The sequence below is a fragment of the Castanea sativa genome, chromosome 2 (genome assembly GCF_040712315.1).
Source record: "Castanea sativa cultivar Marrone di Chiusa Pesio chromosome 2, ASM4071231v1".
In the NCBI taxonomy this organism is placed as follows: Eukaryota; Viridiplantae; Streptophyta; class Magnoliopsida; order Fagales; family Fagaceae; genus Castanea; species Castanea sativa.
The window spans coordinates 42,597,986-42,610,967 of NC_134014.1; the positions used below are offsets into that span (position 1 = coordinate 42,597,986).

The following is a 12,982-nucleotide window of genomic DNA, read 5'->3' on the forward strand; positions in this document are numbered from 1 at the left end:
TTATAGTCCATAAGTGGACGGATATGGACAAGTTTATTACTAAGTCCGTAACTGGACGGAGATATTAAGTCTATAAGTAAACAAGTTTATTACTAAGTCCTTAAAAGGACGAATTCATCACAAAGTCCACAAATGGACGAATTCATCCTAAGGGATGCCTAGAAGTCCACAAATGGATGGAAATATTAAGTCCATGAGTGGACGGATTCGCCAAATTCCAAAGTAGACATGTTCACCCCCAAAAGGGTGCCTCCAAGTTATTAAGTCAAAATACCAATAAACGAGTCTAAAGTGGACGGGCTCATTCCTAAAGTGCATTAGGTCCTCTAAGGGATGGGCACACCCAATAAGACGGGAGCATCCTAACACGCATACTAGTCCCAAGGTGGATGGATATATGCATATCTCAAAATAAGAAACCAACACATAACAAGAACACACTAAAAACAACGGATGTAAAATATCAAACAGACACCATAAATAAAATAAAGTGTTTACAACAAGGCCCAAAAAACAAAAGGGCACTTAATATTGTCTGAAAATAAGATACAAGAAAGTTAAAAAATTCGAGCTAAGCTGAAGGATTCTGGATGTCCTCGGTAGAAGGGTTCTTTCCGTCTTTGTCTAAAGGGTTCTCGACATCTTTTGTAGAAGGGTCCTTCACAGATGGGACCAAAGGAGCGATGGGTCCCTTGACAGTAGGTTGAGCAAGGACCACACCGTCATAGTTTGGATCCTGCTCTGAGAGTCGTAGGTCTCCTCACTGACGGTGTCAGCACTTGCAGAAGTCGTCGGCACTGGGTCATCCATGGAGATCTTGGACAAATCAAGGTCTAGATAGATGGACCCCACCTGCTTCAAGCAGTCATCAAAACCTTTGCCATAGTAGACAACACACACATCAATAAAAGATTGCGAGGCCTTAAAATCCACCATAGTGTCGGCTTTGGCCTTCTCCGTCTGCTCACGAAGGGTCGTCAACTTCATCTCTAAGCTATCCTTGTCCTTCTGTGCCTTCTCTCGGAGTTTGGATTCTTGATTCAGTTTTTCCATAACAGTCGTCAGCTCCTTAATGAGGGTGCAGACGACCTCTTTATATTACTCTTGCTCCTTGTTTTGGATCTCTTGACGCTTCCAAAGTCGATTAATCACCCTGTCCTGGGTGACGCTCCTATCTTGAAGTGCCTTTATACACACCAACGCCTGAAATCAAGATGACCGTCAACCAATGAATGAACAGCAGTCGAAAAAAGTCGAAAAAAAGAACATACCCTAGAAAGGTCAAAGAGACCCGACGCTCCCAATTCTTCTGTTGTCTGCTCGGCACAATGGGCCAAGTCCGTCTTCTTGATGATTGACTCAACCTTCTCAATGGCATGTTCCTTATGCGTGAGAAGACCACAAATAGTTCCTTGAGTGACGGGACCCATCGTCGTCATTAATCCCTTACCAGCTCTATGGCTAGGTTTAGGAGGCGACGACTTCTTTAATTGTTTGCCACCCATAGGGATGATCAGTCATTTCTTAAGTGGACGGTCATCCTTCCCTTCATTTTTCCTTTTTGATGATCCTTTGCCAACAACCTTGGGAGCCGACGTTGACGCCCTCTCCTTCTCCTTCTGCTTACGTGTTGCGGTTGATTCCCTTAGTAAGGCTCTTTGCCTCGCTACCTTCATTACTGCAAAGGGTAAGAGACGGACGTTAGATAAGCAGATGAAAAGAAGACAACGGGAAGAGAGAAGAAAAGGAGTAAGAACTATGCTGATGGGAGTATGTGTTTAGTCTACGGGCTGTAGGCGTCGGCATAGGACCACCACAGTAGGCGTGCAACGTGTCAAGGGTGATCAGGTCCCTGCACTTCCGTTCGTCAAAAGGAATCTTAAGCACCCGACAGATGAAGGCCTCCTACTCGTCGGTTATACATGGACGAACGCTAGCTGAAAAAGAGAAAAAGCAGACAACGTCAAACACTTGACAAAATAAATAAGGAAAAGTGAAAACTCAAACGGTACTCGACCTGAATCCTTGACAATACCCCAAGTAATGTCAAAACCACGAGGCATCGTCACCCACTCTTCCTGACGGCATACCCAGTCCGTTCCTTAGACAAAAAAGTATCTACCTTTCCAATTTCTATTGGAGTCGGGCATGTACGACACTAGCCTAAATGTCTTTTTCATCGCTGCAAAATGATATATCCCCTTAGACGAGGAGATATGTTAGGGTTTGTAACACCAAAAGAACTCATCCAGAGTGAGCTGACGGTTCCCCCCACTAAGATGACCCTAAAGGATTTTAGCCCCTATGAATATTCTCCAAGCATTAGGGGCTATTTGGCTGACGAATAGACCAAGGAAAATGGCCAACTAAAGGTGTAATGCTATCAATGGCAATCTCAATCCTGCTATGAACATGGCGTTATACATGCCAGCGTCCTCGGTCTTCCAAGAGTAGCACTTTTCAAACTTTTCGGGTAGACGGATTGGAACGTTATCAGGGATTTGGTAACGATCCTGTAAATTCTTGAAAATGTTAGTCGTCATCATCGTCTTGAAGTTGTTGACTGTCCATATCGCGGGAAGGATGAAGGGACGGGTGTGACCATCCCCTGAGCTTCCTAAACTTCCTCCCTTAGAAGCTTTCTCGTCACCTTCACCCTTGTCTTCGTCATCTTTTCCCTCACACTCCCCCTCATTCTCCCCTTCTCCCTCGTCATACTCATCCTCATCTCCCTCTCTTTCCTCTCCATCATAATCTTCCTCTCTGTCGACAGGAGAATAGGTGGACGGTTCCCTCTTTAACGACCAGGATAAGCCCTTTTCGGGCCTATGACCTGAAGGGTAGACTTCATCGTAGCCTGCTCCCTCATGGATTGACAACAACTGCTCACTTGCTGCTTCTCTATCTCCTGACATCTATTCACCTACGAGTGACAAAGGTATTCTAAGAACCTATTTGACGGGTCTCTCTATAGAAGTGACGACCAACTAGAAAAATGGAAATAGAAAAGGAGTGAAAAGAGAAGAGGACTTACAAGATTAATAGACAATTTTGTAGAGATAATGGGATTGGCAAGTTGATGGCAGCAAAGATGACGAAATGACAACTCTCTCTCTCTCTTAAGATTTGCAGAGATGAAATAAGGAAAAATGAAGAAGAGTTGGTGAGCTATTTATAGGGCGAAAGAGCACAAGAAACGAAATGACACTTTTGTTCAAATTGAGGCCAACCAACCTGTGCCACGTGTCCTAGCATTTAATGAAGAATGCTTAAAGAACCATTAATGAATGCCCTTTTTTCAAGAAGGATAGAAAATAAGAGATAAGCTACAATTTAAACTCCATGACCCGTCCGCTAAGGCCGACAAAGCCATGGAGTAGGGGGCGGCTGATAAGGGTGTTCTCAAAAGGAGCTAAACTCGTTTATATACAAGGAAGTTGACGGCTCCAATGAACCCGTCGGCTCCATACACGTAGACGGAGGTACGAGAGGGACGATACCGTAGGCCATTGACCTCACCTCAATATCGGCGACATTTGTACGAGATGACGGGGAACCTCAAATGGATCCAAAGGCCAATAGGAAGAGAGGGCCGACGGGAATGAAGAAGCCTATGATGGGTCCAATGTGGCCTTGCTTGACCCCCACAGATATCTATACAAGGAAATATCTTGCACTCCAAGATTAACCCTAATCAAGAGAGTCCCCACAAGGAAAGGATCCCGCAAGATATGTGTATTAATGAGGATCTTCCCTACAAGAAAAGACCTTTCCTGCCAAAAAACGAATGTCAATTCTATGCTATTATGAAAACCCCAAAACCCTCACAAACCAAGGTAGGTTAATTTACCCCAACTCTGGTACTCTAGAGTTATGAAAGTTCTCTAACTTAACCTTCGGAGGGTGTTTGACTGGTACCACACCGGTACTCTCTGCAATGTCTTCTTTGTTTCTGTTTCACAGGTTCTGTCTAGAGCACGTAGGGACCGTGTGGCTCCCTGACGATTTTTGACATCATCAATATTTATGTGATGCCAAGGAAATTATAAATTTAAATACATAATTCTTACAATTGATTTGTCAATTTTTTAACATACAACAAATAAAGTAATTAAGAAATTTATTTATTATATTGTTGATGGTGTATAAGTAATATTCATTGTCATGTTAATTTGTAAACATTTTATAATCAAATTAACTTCAACATTTTCGTTTTCTACATAGAAAACCCTCTTCTACCTAGTTATTGATGTAAAAATATGTATAAAATGTTGGGTGTGTAATAAAATGTGTTGGGTGTGTAATAAAGTGTGTTGTGCTGATGTATTAATAACATTTCCTTTGTAATAGAAAGGCGCAAATGCACTTTTAGTCCTTACATTTTGCACTTTTTTCATTTTGGTTCCTACATTTTGATTTTTCCACTTTTAGTCCCTAATCCAATTAACGCCTATCATTTTGGTCCTTTTTGTCACCCCACTAACGGCAGAATCTAACGTGGCTGATAGTGCTTTTAAAAAACAATATATTAAAGCCCATAATTACACTGTGGCATAGCCCATCCCAGCCACATGGCTTTTCCGCCATAAACACCGTAGCAGACTCCACCACTACTTGCATCCTTTCTTCATCCTTAGAACATTCAATTTTACTTAAAGACATAAGATTTGGCACATATCCGATACTCTTATCCAAAAAAATGCTACAGTTCTTTGTAGAAACACAACCCCCTGAATTAGGGACTAAAAGTGAAAAAATCAAAATGTAGGGACCAAAATGGAAAAAGTGCAAAATGTAGAGACTAAAAGTGCATTTACGCCTAATAAAAAAGATAGAAAAGTCACTTTATCTATTTTACCTTCTCACTTTACAAAACATCCACATTAATAGAGCTATTTTTTTTAGTTATTTGGCACCACAAAAAGCCACTTTATCTATTTTATCTTCTCACTTTATAAAACATCCAATATCAGTGGTTCTATTTTTTTACCTCTTCATTTAAATATTATTTATTTGTTATTTTTTTTATTCTCTTTTTTCTTCCATCTCTCTCTTTTCCCGTCTCTTTCTCTCTCTTTCTTTGAAGGAAGAACAATCATGAACAAACCCACAAACCAATAGCCACCACCAACCACCGCCAAACCTATAACCACCATTGCCACCCATAACCCCCACAAATTGGAACTTCCCGCCAAAACCAAACCACAAACCCACAACCCCCACATCATAACCACCAACCCAACCCAGCCACAGCCACCCACTACCATAACCACAACCAAACCACTGGACCTCTAATTTATAAATAAATAAAAATAAAAAAAAACCCACCACCATCACCACAAACCCACCTCAAAAACCACCACAAACAGTCACAAAACCAAGCAACCCATTCTTAAGTAATCTTCTATATCTCTATCTTTTGGGTCAAAACTAAAAAATGAGGTATTTTTTTTCTTTGGTGGTATAGAGCTTTGTGGGTTTTGCTAGATCAACCAAAGCAGGGGGAGAAGACATGGTGAGGTGAAGAAAGAGAAAAAAGTGAGAAAAGGAAGAAGGACACGGTGAGGTGATGAAAGAGAAAAAAGTAAGAGAGAGAAAACATAATTTTTAATTAAAATATAGGAAGGAGAATAAAATATTATGGGCAAGACTTAGGTACAGTATTTATGCGCTATTCCTTAGGTTCCCCTCTTAAGATTCTACCATATAGATTTTTTCTCATGGGAAGGAAGTATATTTTTTAGTTAAGTAGCCACATGGTAGAATTTTAATAAGAGAATCTAAAAAACAATACCTAAGATACTGTACCTAAATTTTGTTCAAATATTATTATATGAGTTTCTTTGGTTGTGCACTGTAGCTGAGAAACTAAATTTTTTAACTATAGTTCCACTATTTCAGCCCCATTTTTGTAATTGGTGGTGCTAAAAATAGCAATATGGCTTTTTAGCACCACCAATACTAATGCTCTTATTGATGTAAAAATATGTATAAAATGTTGGATGTGTAATAAAGTGTGTTGTGCTGAAGTATTAATAACATTTTCTTTGTAATAGAAAAGATAGAAAAGTAAGAGAATAAAGAACATATAAAAGATGGAAGAGTGAGAGAATGAAGAAGATTTTTTTTTGATTATGTATTGAAGGATAAGAAATAATTATTTCATAAATTTCTTTTCTTTGGTTGAAAAGAAGTATAAAGGGAAAGAAATTCAACATTGTATAATTTTAATTTCTATTATACACTTATAATAAAAGTAGTTTTTTATTCTTCTTCTTTTTGGGTTTCATTATTTCTAAGAGTGTTTGGAGGTTTATAACAATAACATAAATCTTACAACAATGTATTTCAATATATGAATTTCAAGAAATATGCGGCAAATTTGTTACGGACTTGTTACAATATATATGTGCAATATTTTGTTCTTTTATTTATTTATTTATTTTTAATTTCACTCATAGTAAGATTGCAATGATATTTTTACACTAACAAAAAATAATAATAATAACGGAGAAATAGTAATAAGATGAAGATAATTTTTTTTTCCATTTCATTTTTTACAACAAAATGAAATGCAAAAAAAAATAATAAAAAAAATAAAATTTAAAATAATAATTATTAAGGGTAAAATGGTAAAAATTTCTCCTTGCTTTGTATATTCTCTCCATTTGAGAAAACTACAAATTTGTGTTCTTGGATAAAAATACATTCCTACAGTGGCGGTTCAAGTGATGGCCAAGTAATGGTCTCATGTTTGTGGTTCTATTAGGATTGTAAATGAGATGTGTTGAGTCAAGTATTTAAAACTAATTAAACATGAGCCAAGCTCAAACTTATCATCAAACAAGATTATACGTTCAAGCTTGATTAATTTTCTATTTGAACAAGCACAAACTTGTTCACAAGCTACTTGGTAAACTTATTCTTTTTTCATATATAGTAAAAACATGAGTAAAATTTTGTCCCTTTACAAATTAATGAATTTTTACTATAAATAGGCTAATTATATTATCAATAAACTACAAATAATAATTTGATATCATAAAAACCTATTTACTAACTCACATAATCCAATCTCAAATCTATATAAGTATATTTTTAAACAAGTATAAATATAAAAATATAACATTATATATAGTTAAATCGAATCTAATGTTCAAGAGCTTGTTCACAAGAAAATTACTATGTCTTGGCTTGTTTAATTGTCAAGCTTAAAATTTGGCTTGAATTTTGCTTGTTTGTTAAACAAATGAATATAAAGAAGCATTTTCTAGAATCGAGTTCAAGTTGTTCATAAACAACTTTGTTTATTTACAACCCCATGAACCGCACCTTTCCCTCCCCCATTATCTACCTTTAAAAAAAAAAAAAAAAAAAAAAAATCTCCCACCTTCTTTTCTTTGATACCAAAACAAGTAAAAACACCAATTTTCCTACCATTTTATTTCCTTTATTTTTTATCCTTTCTAAAATCACCCCAATCAAAAAGAGTCAATTTCTGTTACTTGAGTGTGATGACACTAAATAAATATTATTCCAAATATTTCTTTCAATTCGATAGTTATAACAAGGGGAGGGAGAGATTTGAATTCTAAATATTTTCATTATAATAAGAGGTGTTGATTAAATTACAAGGCTTTTAGCGCAAATATTTCATTCTTGAGTGTCAACTTTGTAACCATGAAAATAAATCCAAAGAAAAATCCTGACATTAACCTAGGTGTATTAGAAATAACAATACTTTCAATTTCAAACTTTTAGTTTTTAATTTTTCTTTTCTTTGTGGGTTCCTCTTTGCTCTAAAAAGAAACCCAAAAATGGAAAGTGTTTTATAATTGATCCGAAAAGGAGAGGAATAATTGATCCCAAAGGAAAAGGTTACAACAATTGATCATTTTATCTAAATTATCAAGTACAAAGGATTAAAGGAAGATAGTTTCAGATGCCTCAAGGAGCATATGTTATTTGCACATTAGCATACAGATCCCCAACACTGTTGCAACATATTTCTATAGAAGGATCGACCACCAAACACAAACTTCAGGTAGGGCTGAAAAACGCCATCAGCTTATTTGCCCACTTGTTCAATGAAATTAACTTCCATATCTCTGGGTCTTTATATTTTAACATTTCCTTCCTTCTTCTTCTTCTTCTTTTTTTCATAAAAATCTATCCCCCCAATTACTAACTTAACTTCTTTTTTTTTTTTTGAAAAGGCACTAACTTAACTTGTAGAGCCAAAAACATTTGTGTGGACTAACTTCTACTAGTACTTTACAGAAGGCCACTAAATTAAAGAAATTTATATGAGAAGACATTTCCTTGATTGGTGAGACACATCTTGGTGAATCCGTACATACTTTTAAGTCAAAGTCTTCGTTTAAAAATTTTCCATTAGATTTATGCATACTATTAAATATTATTACCAACTTTATTTCATCCCCAGCTACCTATCATAACCTCTGAAGAACTACCTAGTCTCACAAAAAATCCATGGAAATGCTTCACCTCCATAAGAGTCTTTTCCAACTCTGCTATTTCTTACCTCTCTATTTCTCTTCACTTCTACTTCTCTCATCAGCTTACACCGTTCCTGACAAGTACTTCATCAACTGTGGAGCAAGCTCCAACACCACCGTTAACGGTCAGGTCTTTGTTGCCGACAGCAATTCCCTTTCTTTCTCAACTGGGAAAAGCGAAGAAGTCAGAAACACATCGGCATGGATTCCAGAACTCTATCAAACAGCTAGAGTTTACAGACAGCCATGTTCGTATAGCTTTGAAATCGACCAGAATGGTACGTACATAGTACGCCTCCATTTCTTTGCTTACTTGTCACGTGCTAATCTATATGATGCGTTGTTCAATGTTTCGGCTTCTGGGTTTTCACTTTTAACCAATTTCAGCATCCGAAACAGTAGTAGTTTTCCAGTGATTAAGGAGTACTTGCTCACCATCCCACAAGGAAAGTTTGGAATCCAATTCATACCTTCTCAAGACTCATCTTTGGCTTTCGTAAACGCCATAGAAGTCTTTCTTGCCAACGAGACCCGCATCAATGATAATGTCACTCGCGTTACTTCTGCTGGAAATGTTGGTAACTACAAAGGTTTGCTCTCTCAGGCTCTGCATACAATCCATAGGATCAACTTTGGAGGTTCCCAAATTGATTACGATGAATTGTGGAGGAAATGGGTAGCAGATGATAGTTACTTAATACTCCACAGCGATTCTGCGAAGAACAGCACGCCTTATAGTCAAACGCTTAATTACAATTCTGAACTGGCCACAAAATATACTGCCCCAGATCGTGTCTACCAGACAGCCAAACAATTGAAGACAGGTGCTAACGGCAACGCTAGTCTCTTAAATTTAACTTGGAGTTTTCCTGTCAGTAAGAATACTAGACACTTTGTTCGGGTCCATTTCTGTGACATAGTAACTAAAACACTGAATGACATATTGTTCAATCTCTATATATATAGCAATTTTGATCAGCTGATTGATCCGTATAATATAACTGGAGACTTTGCTGTTCCCTTTTTCTTCGATTATGTGGTTGATTCAGATGATTCTGGATTTACCAATTTTAGTATAAGTCCTTCAGAGAATGACTCCCCCATTCTTAATGCGTTTTTGAATGGGCTGGAGATTATGGAGTTCATGAACAAATCAGTTTCCATACCGGATGAATGTGGAACAGTCACAGACAAGAAACACTTCCCTGTTATAAAGATCATTGGTTCTGTAAGTAGTGGGGCATTTGTAATTTTGATTGTAGTTTTGGTGCTGCGTTTGAAGTGCAGGAAAGCTGTGCCTGATCAAAGTTTGACAGGGCTACTTTTTGGTGGGATAAGTTTTAACAGGTTGTCTGAAGGAAGTGCTAAATCATCCTTACCTTCGAATTTGAACCTCAGTTGGAGGATATCTCTTGGTGAAATATTGTATGCAACTAAGAACTTCAATGCAAAACTTTTGATTGGTGAGGGTGGATTTGGGAAAGTCTACAAAGGAGTTCTTCGGAACGGTATAAAAGTAGCAGTGAAACGAAGTGAGGCAAGGCACGGGCAGGGTATTGAGGAATTCCAAACGGAGATCACAGTGTTATCCCAAATCCGGCATCAACATCTTGTTTCTTTGATTGGGTATTGCGATGAAAGGTCTGAGATGATACTGGTTTATGAATTTATGGAAAAGGGGACTCTAAGAGAACACCTCTATCATTCAAATGACAATTTTGAGACCTCGTCTGAATTATCTTGGAAGCAAAGACTTGAAATTTGCATTGGCGCAGCCACAGGTCTGCGTTACCTACACACTGGTCCAGCTGGAGGAATCATTCACCGTGATGTGAAGTCCACAAACATTTTGCTTGATGAAAAGTATGTGGCTAAAGTTGCTGACTTTGGCCTTTCAAAGTCAGGGCTTCCTGATCCAGAAAATTTCACCATGGGTGTAAAGGGTAGCTTTGGTTATCTTGATCCTGAATACCTTACCACCCTACAGTTGACAGAAAAATCTGATGTGTACTCTTTTGGAGTTGTACTTCTTGAAATTCTTTGTGCTAGACCGGCTGTTAACAACTTGCTTCCAATGGATGAGATGAACCTAGCTGAATGGGGGATGCTGTGGCAAAGGAAAGGCCAACTTGAGAAAATTGTTGATCCGTTTCTAGTTGGTAAAATTAAGCCTAGTTCATTGAGAAAGTTTGGTGAAACAGCCGAGAAGTGTTTGAAGGCAAATAGTGTTGAAAGGCCTAAAATGCAGGAAGTGCTATATGACTTGCAATATGCACTGATGCTTCAAGAAACTGCAATGCATACAGACCCAAATGAATACAGCACAACAAATAGTTCATTGGAATTGCAGTTGCCTCTGTTTTTGCATCTGCCTTCTGATAGAATCCCGATCGAAGAAGATGATCATGAACCCACTGGAGGGGATGACGATTCTGATTCAACGGCTAGTGAAGTCAACTCCAAATTGGGGAATGGTGGTGCCAGATAGTCTTCCATATGGTTCGAGGTACGTTAGTGTCATTACGTTTATGTGACTTCCTATCACTATAAAGCTGTAAAATACTAGTCCATGGCTGCAAAAATGCTTTTGTGTTGGACACCACCTATGGCTTCATCGATGCAGTGAACAGATTGTCTGATGGTTGATGCTCTAGTCTCTATTGCCATCGTTCTTTTTTAATTTCAAGTCTTAATTCCAAGATGTTTTGAGCAAAACGCATCTATTTTCTCTTTCTAATGTATTGTTCTCTTTTGAGTCTTTCTCAATATACACATACTACAGTTTTAAATTCTAGCATTCTATGGTTATTTTAAATTACTCAATTTGAACCCTTTGAAATAGACTTTTACTGACATGGAGTTCTTTTCTGCCACCAAGAAGGATTTTCAAATGCCTATGAGAATTTCTGGTACTACCACACATGAGACTCATCAGTAAAAGAAAGAAAAACTGGGAACAAACATTTAGAAGTGTTATTGATATTACACCAAGAATTAATTGATTTAATTGATTAAAATAGATATTTTTTATATTTTATTTTATATTCCACTTTATTCTCCACCAATAATAACATTAGTTTAGGCTAAGTTTTATTTTTTCTATAAAGCCTTGAAAGCCTTGAATAAAATAGAGCCAAAGCTGTGAGATTTGAATTGTTTAGTACACCAATAATAACATTAGCTTAGGCTAAGTTTTATTTTTTCTATAAAGCCTTGAAAGCCTTGAATAAAATATAGCCAAAGCTGTGAGATTTGAATTGTTTAGTACAACGACAGTTAATTTTGGATAAATTTTCTTAAATCATAATAAAAAAAAAGATTAAAGAAAATTATGTGTCCAATGCATTTATTTCATATAAAAATGCCAAGTGAGAAATCATGATTCCCATTTATTTCATATCAAATGGCAAATTCACCAATTAAAATGTATTTTTATTAGTAATTTTTTTGAAACCCAAAGAACTGAAAATTGAGATCAAATTTCCATTAAGAGTTTATTTATTATTATTATGTTTTTCTTTCTATGCATTCAATGTTGCCATTTACTTCCGCCATAAGTACAGAGTCTACAGACCACGACCAGTGGGCTCGACTCGACATTATAATATTTTAACTTCTAACAGAATCCGCGTCGGGAGATAGGGATTTATTTAACAAGACTAACTGGACAAGAGTCTCGTGGTCCTGAGGGGTCATGGTACATGCAAAATGTTGAAATACTTTAGTTCCTTTCCGCTCAATGAAGTCGTCTTTTCATACTTACTTTAAACTTTAGAGATTTTTTTTATATTGCTTTTTCGTTGAGGTGACCCAACAATATTTTTGTATTACCCTTCAATCAAGGCGTGTAAGGGTCCTTGAGGTTGACAGGGGTGATATTTTTAGACTTTGTCAAATAAAATTGTGGATACATGCTTGCCAGCCAGTCAGCCACCACTGACAAGGATATACTCGTGAATTTTGTGTGAAAGCTCTACTGAAATGAATTATTGGTAAGGAAGGAACTACTCCCAAGTGGGATATGGAGACTGGTTGGACTACTGAAATCTAGTTATGGAGGTATGTTTAAAGTTCTTGGTTGAGATGGCAGAATTTGATTCAGTCCATTTCAAAGTGAAACAAAGACTTGAGAGAGAGAGAGAGAGTCCATTTTGTTTAGTGCACGGCACTCATAGGTCCAGCCCACTTTGAATGATTGGTGGCAAGAGATCTACATGATAGGAAAAAATTCCTATTAGAAATCGGGTACCAAATGCCTATGGGAAAAGTTGGAGACGACTAGGTTTATTAACCTATTATATAACCTTTTTGATGAACAAACTATTATATAACCTATTACTAGTCAAGTAGTCATGATTCACGAACCTGCGCATCAGTTTAGTTTTTTTTTTTTTTAATTTAAAGTTTTTTTTTTTTGGGTGAACAAAAATGGGGGCCTTTATGGCTATATTACTCCTCTAGGC

At 37.1% G+C, this 12,982-nt stretch overlaps 1 protein-coding gene across 1 annotated transcript; it reads left to right on the plus strand.

The window, feature by feature from the left end:
- The first annotated feature begins 8,377 nt into the window (after positions 1-8,377).
- LOC142625870 (putative receptor-like protein kinase At2g23200) lies at positions 8,378-11,313 on the plus strand. The gene has a single exon (XM_075799609.1). It carries the CDS (start codon positions 8,494-8,496, stop codon positions 11,005-11,007), a length of 2,514 nt encoding a protein of 837 aa, XP_075655724.1. The 5' UTR covers positions 8,378-8,493; the 3' UTR covers positions 11,008-11,313.
- The last annotated feature ends 1,669 nt before the right edge of the window (positions 11,314-12,982 follow it).

Excerpts from the sequence above, each read along its gene's own strand:
- LOC142625870 (XM_075799609.1), top strand. The coding sequence starts at position 8,494 with ATGGAAATGCTTCACCTCCATAAGAGTCTTTTCCAACTCTGCTATTTC.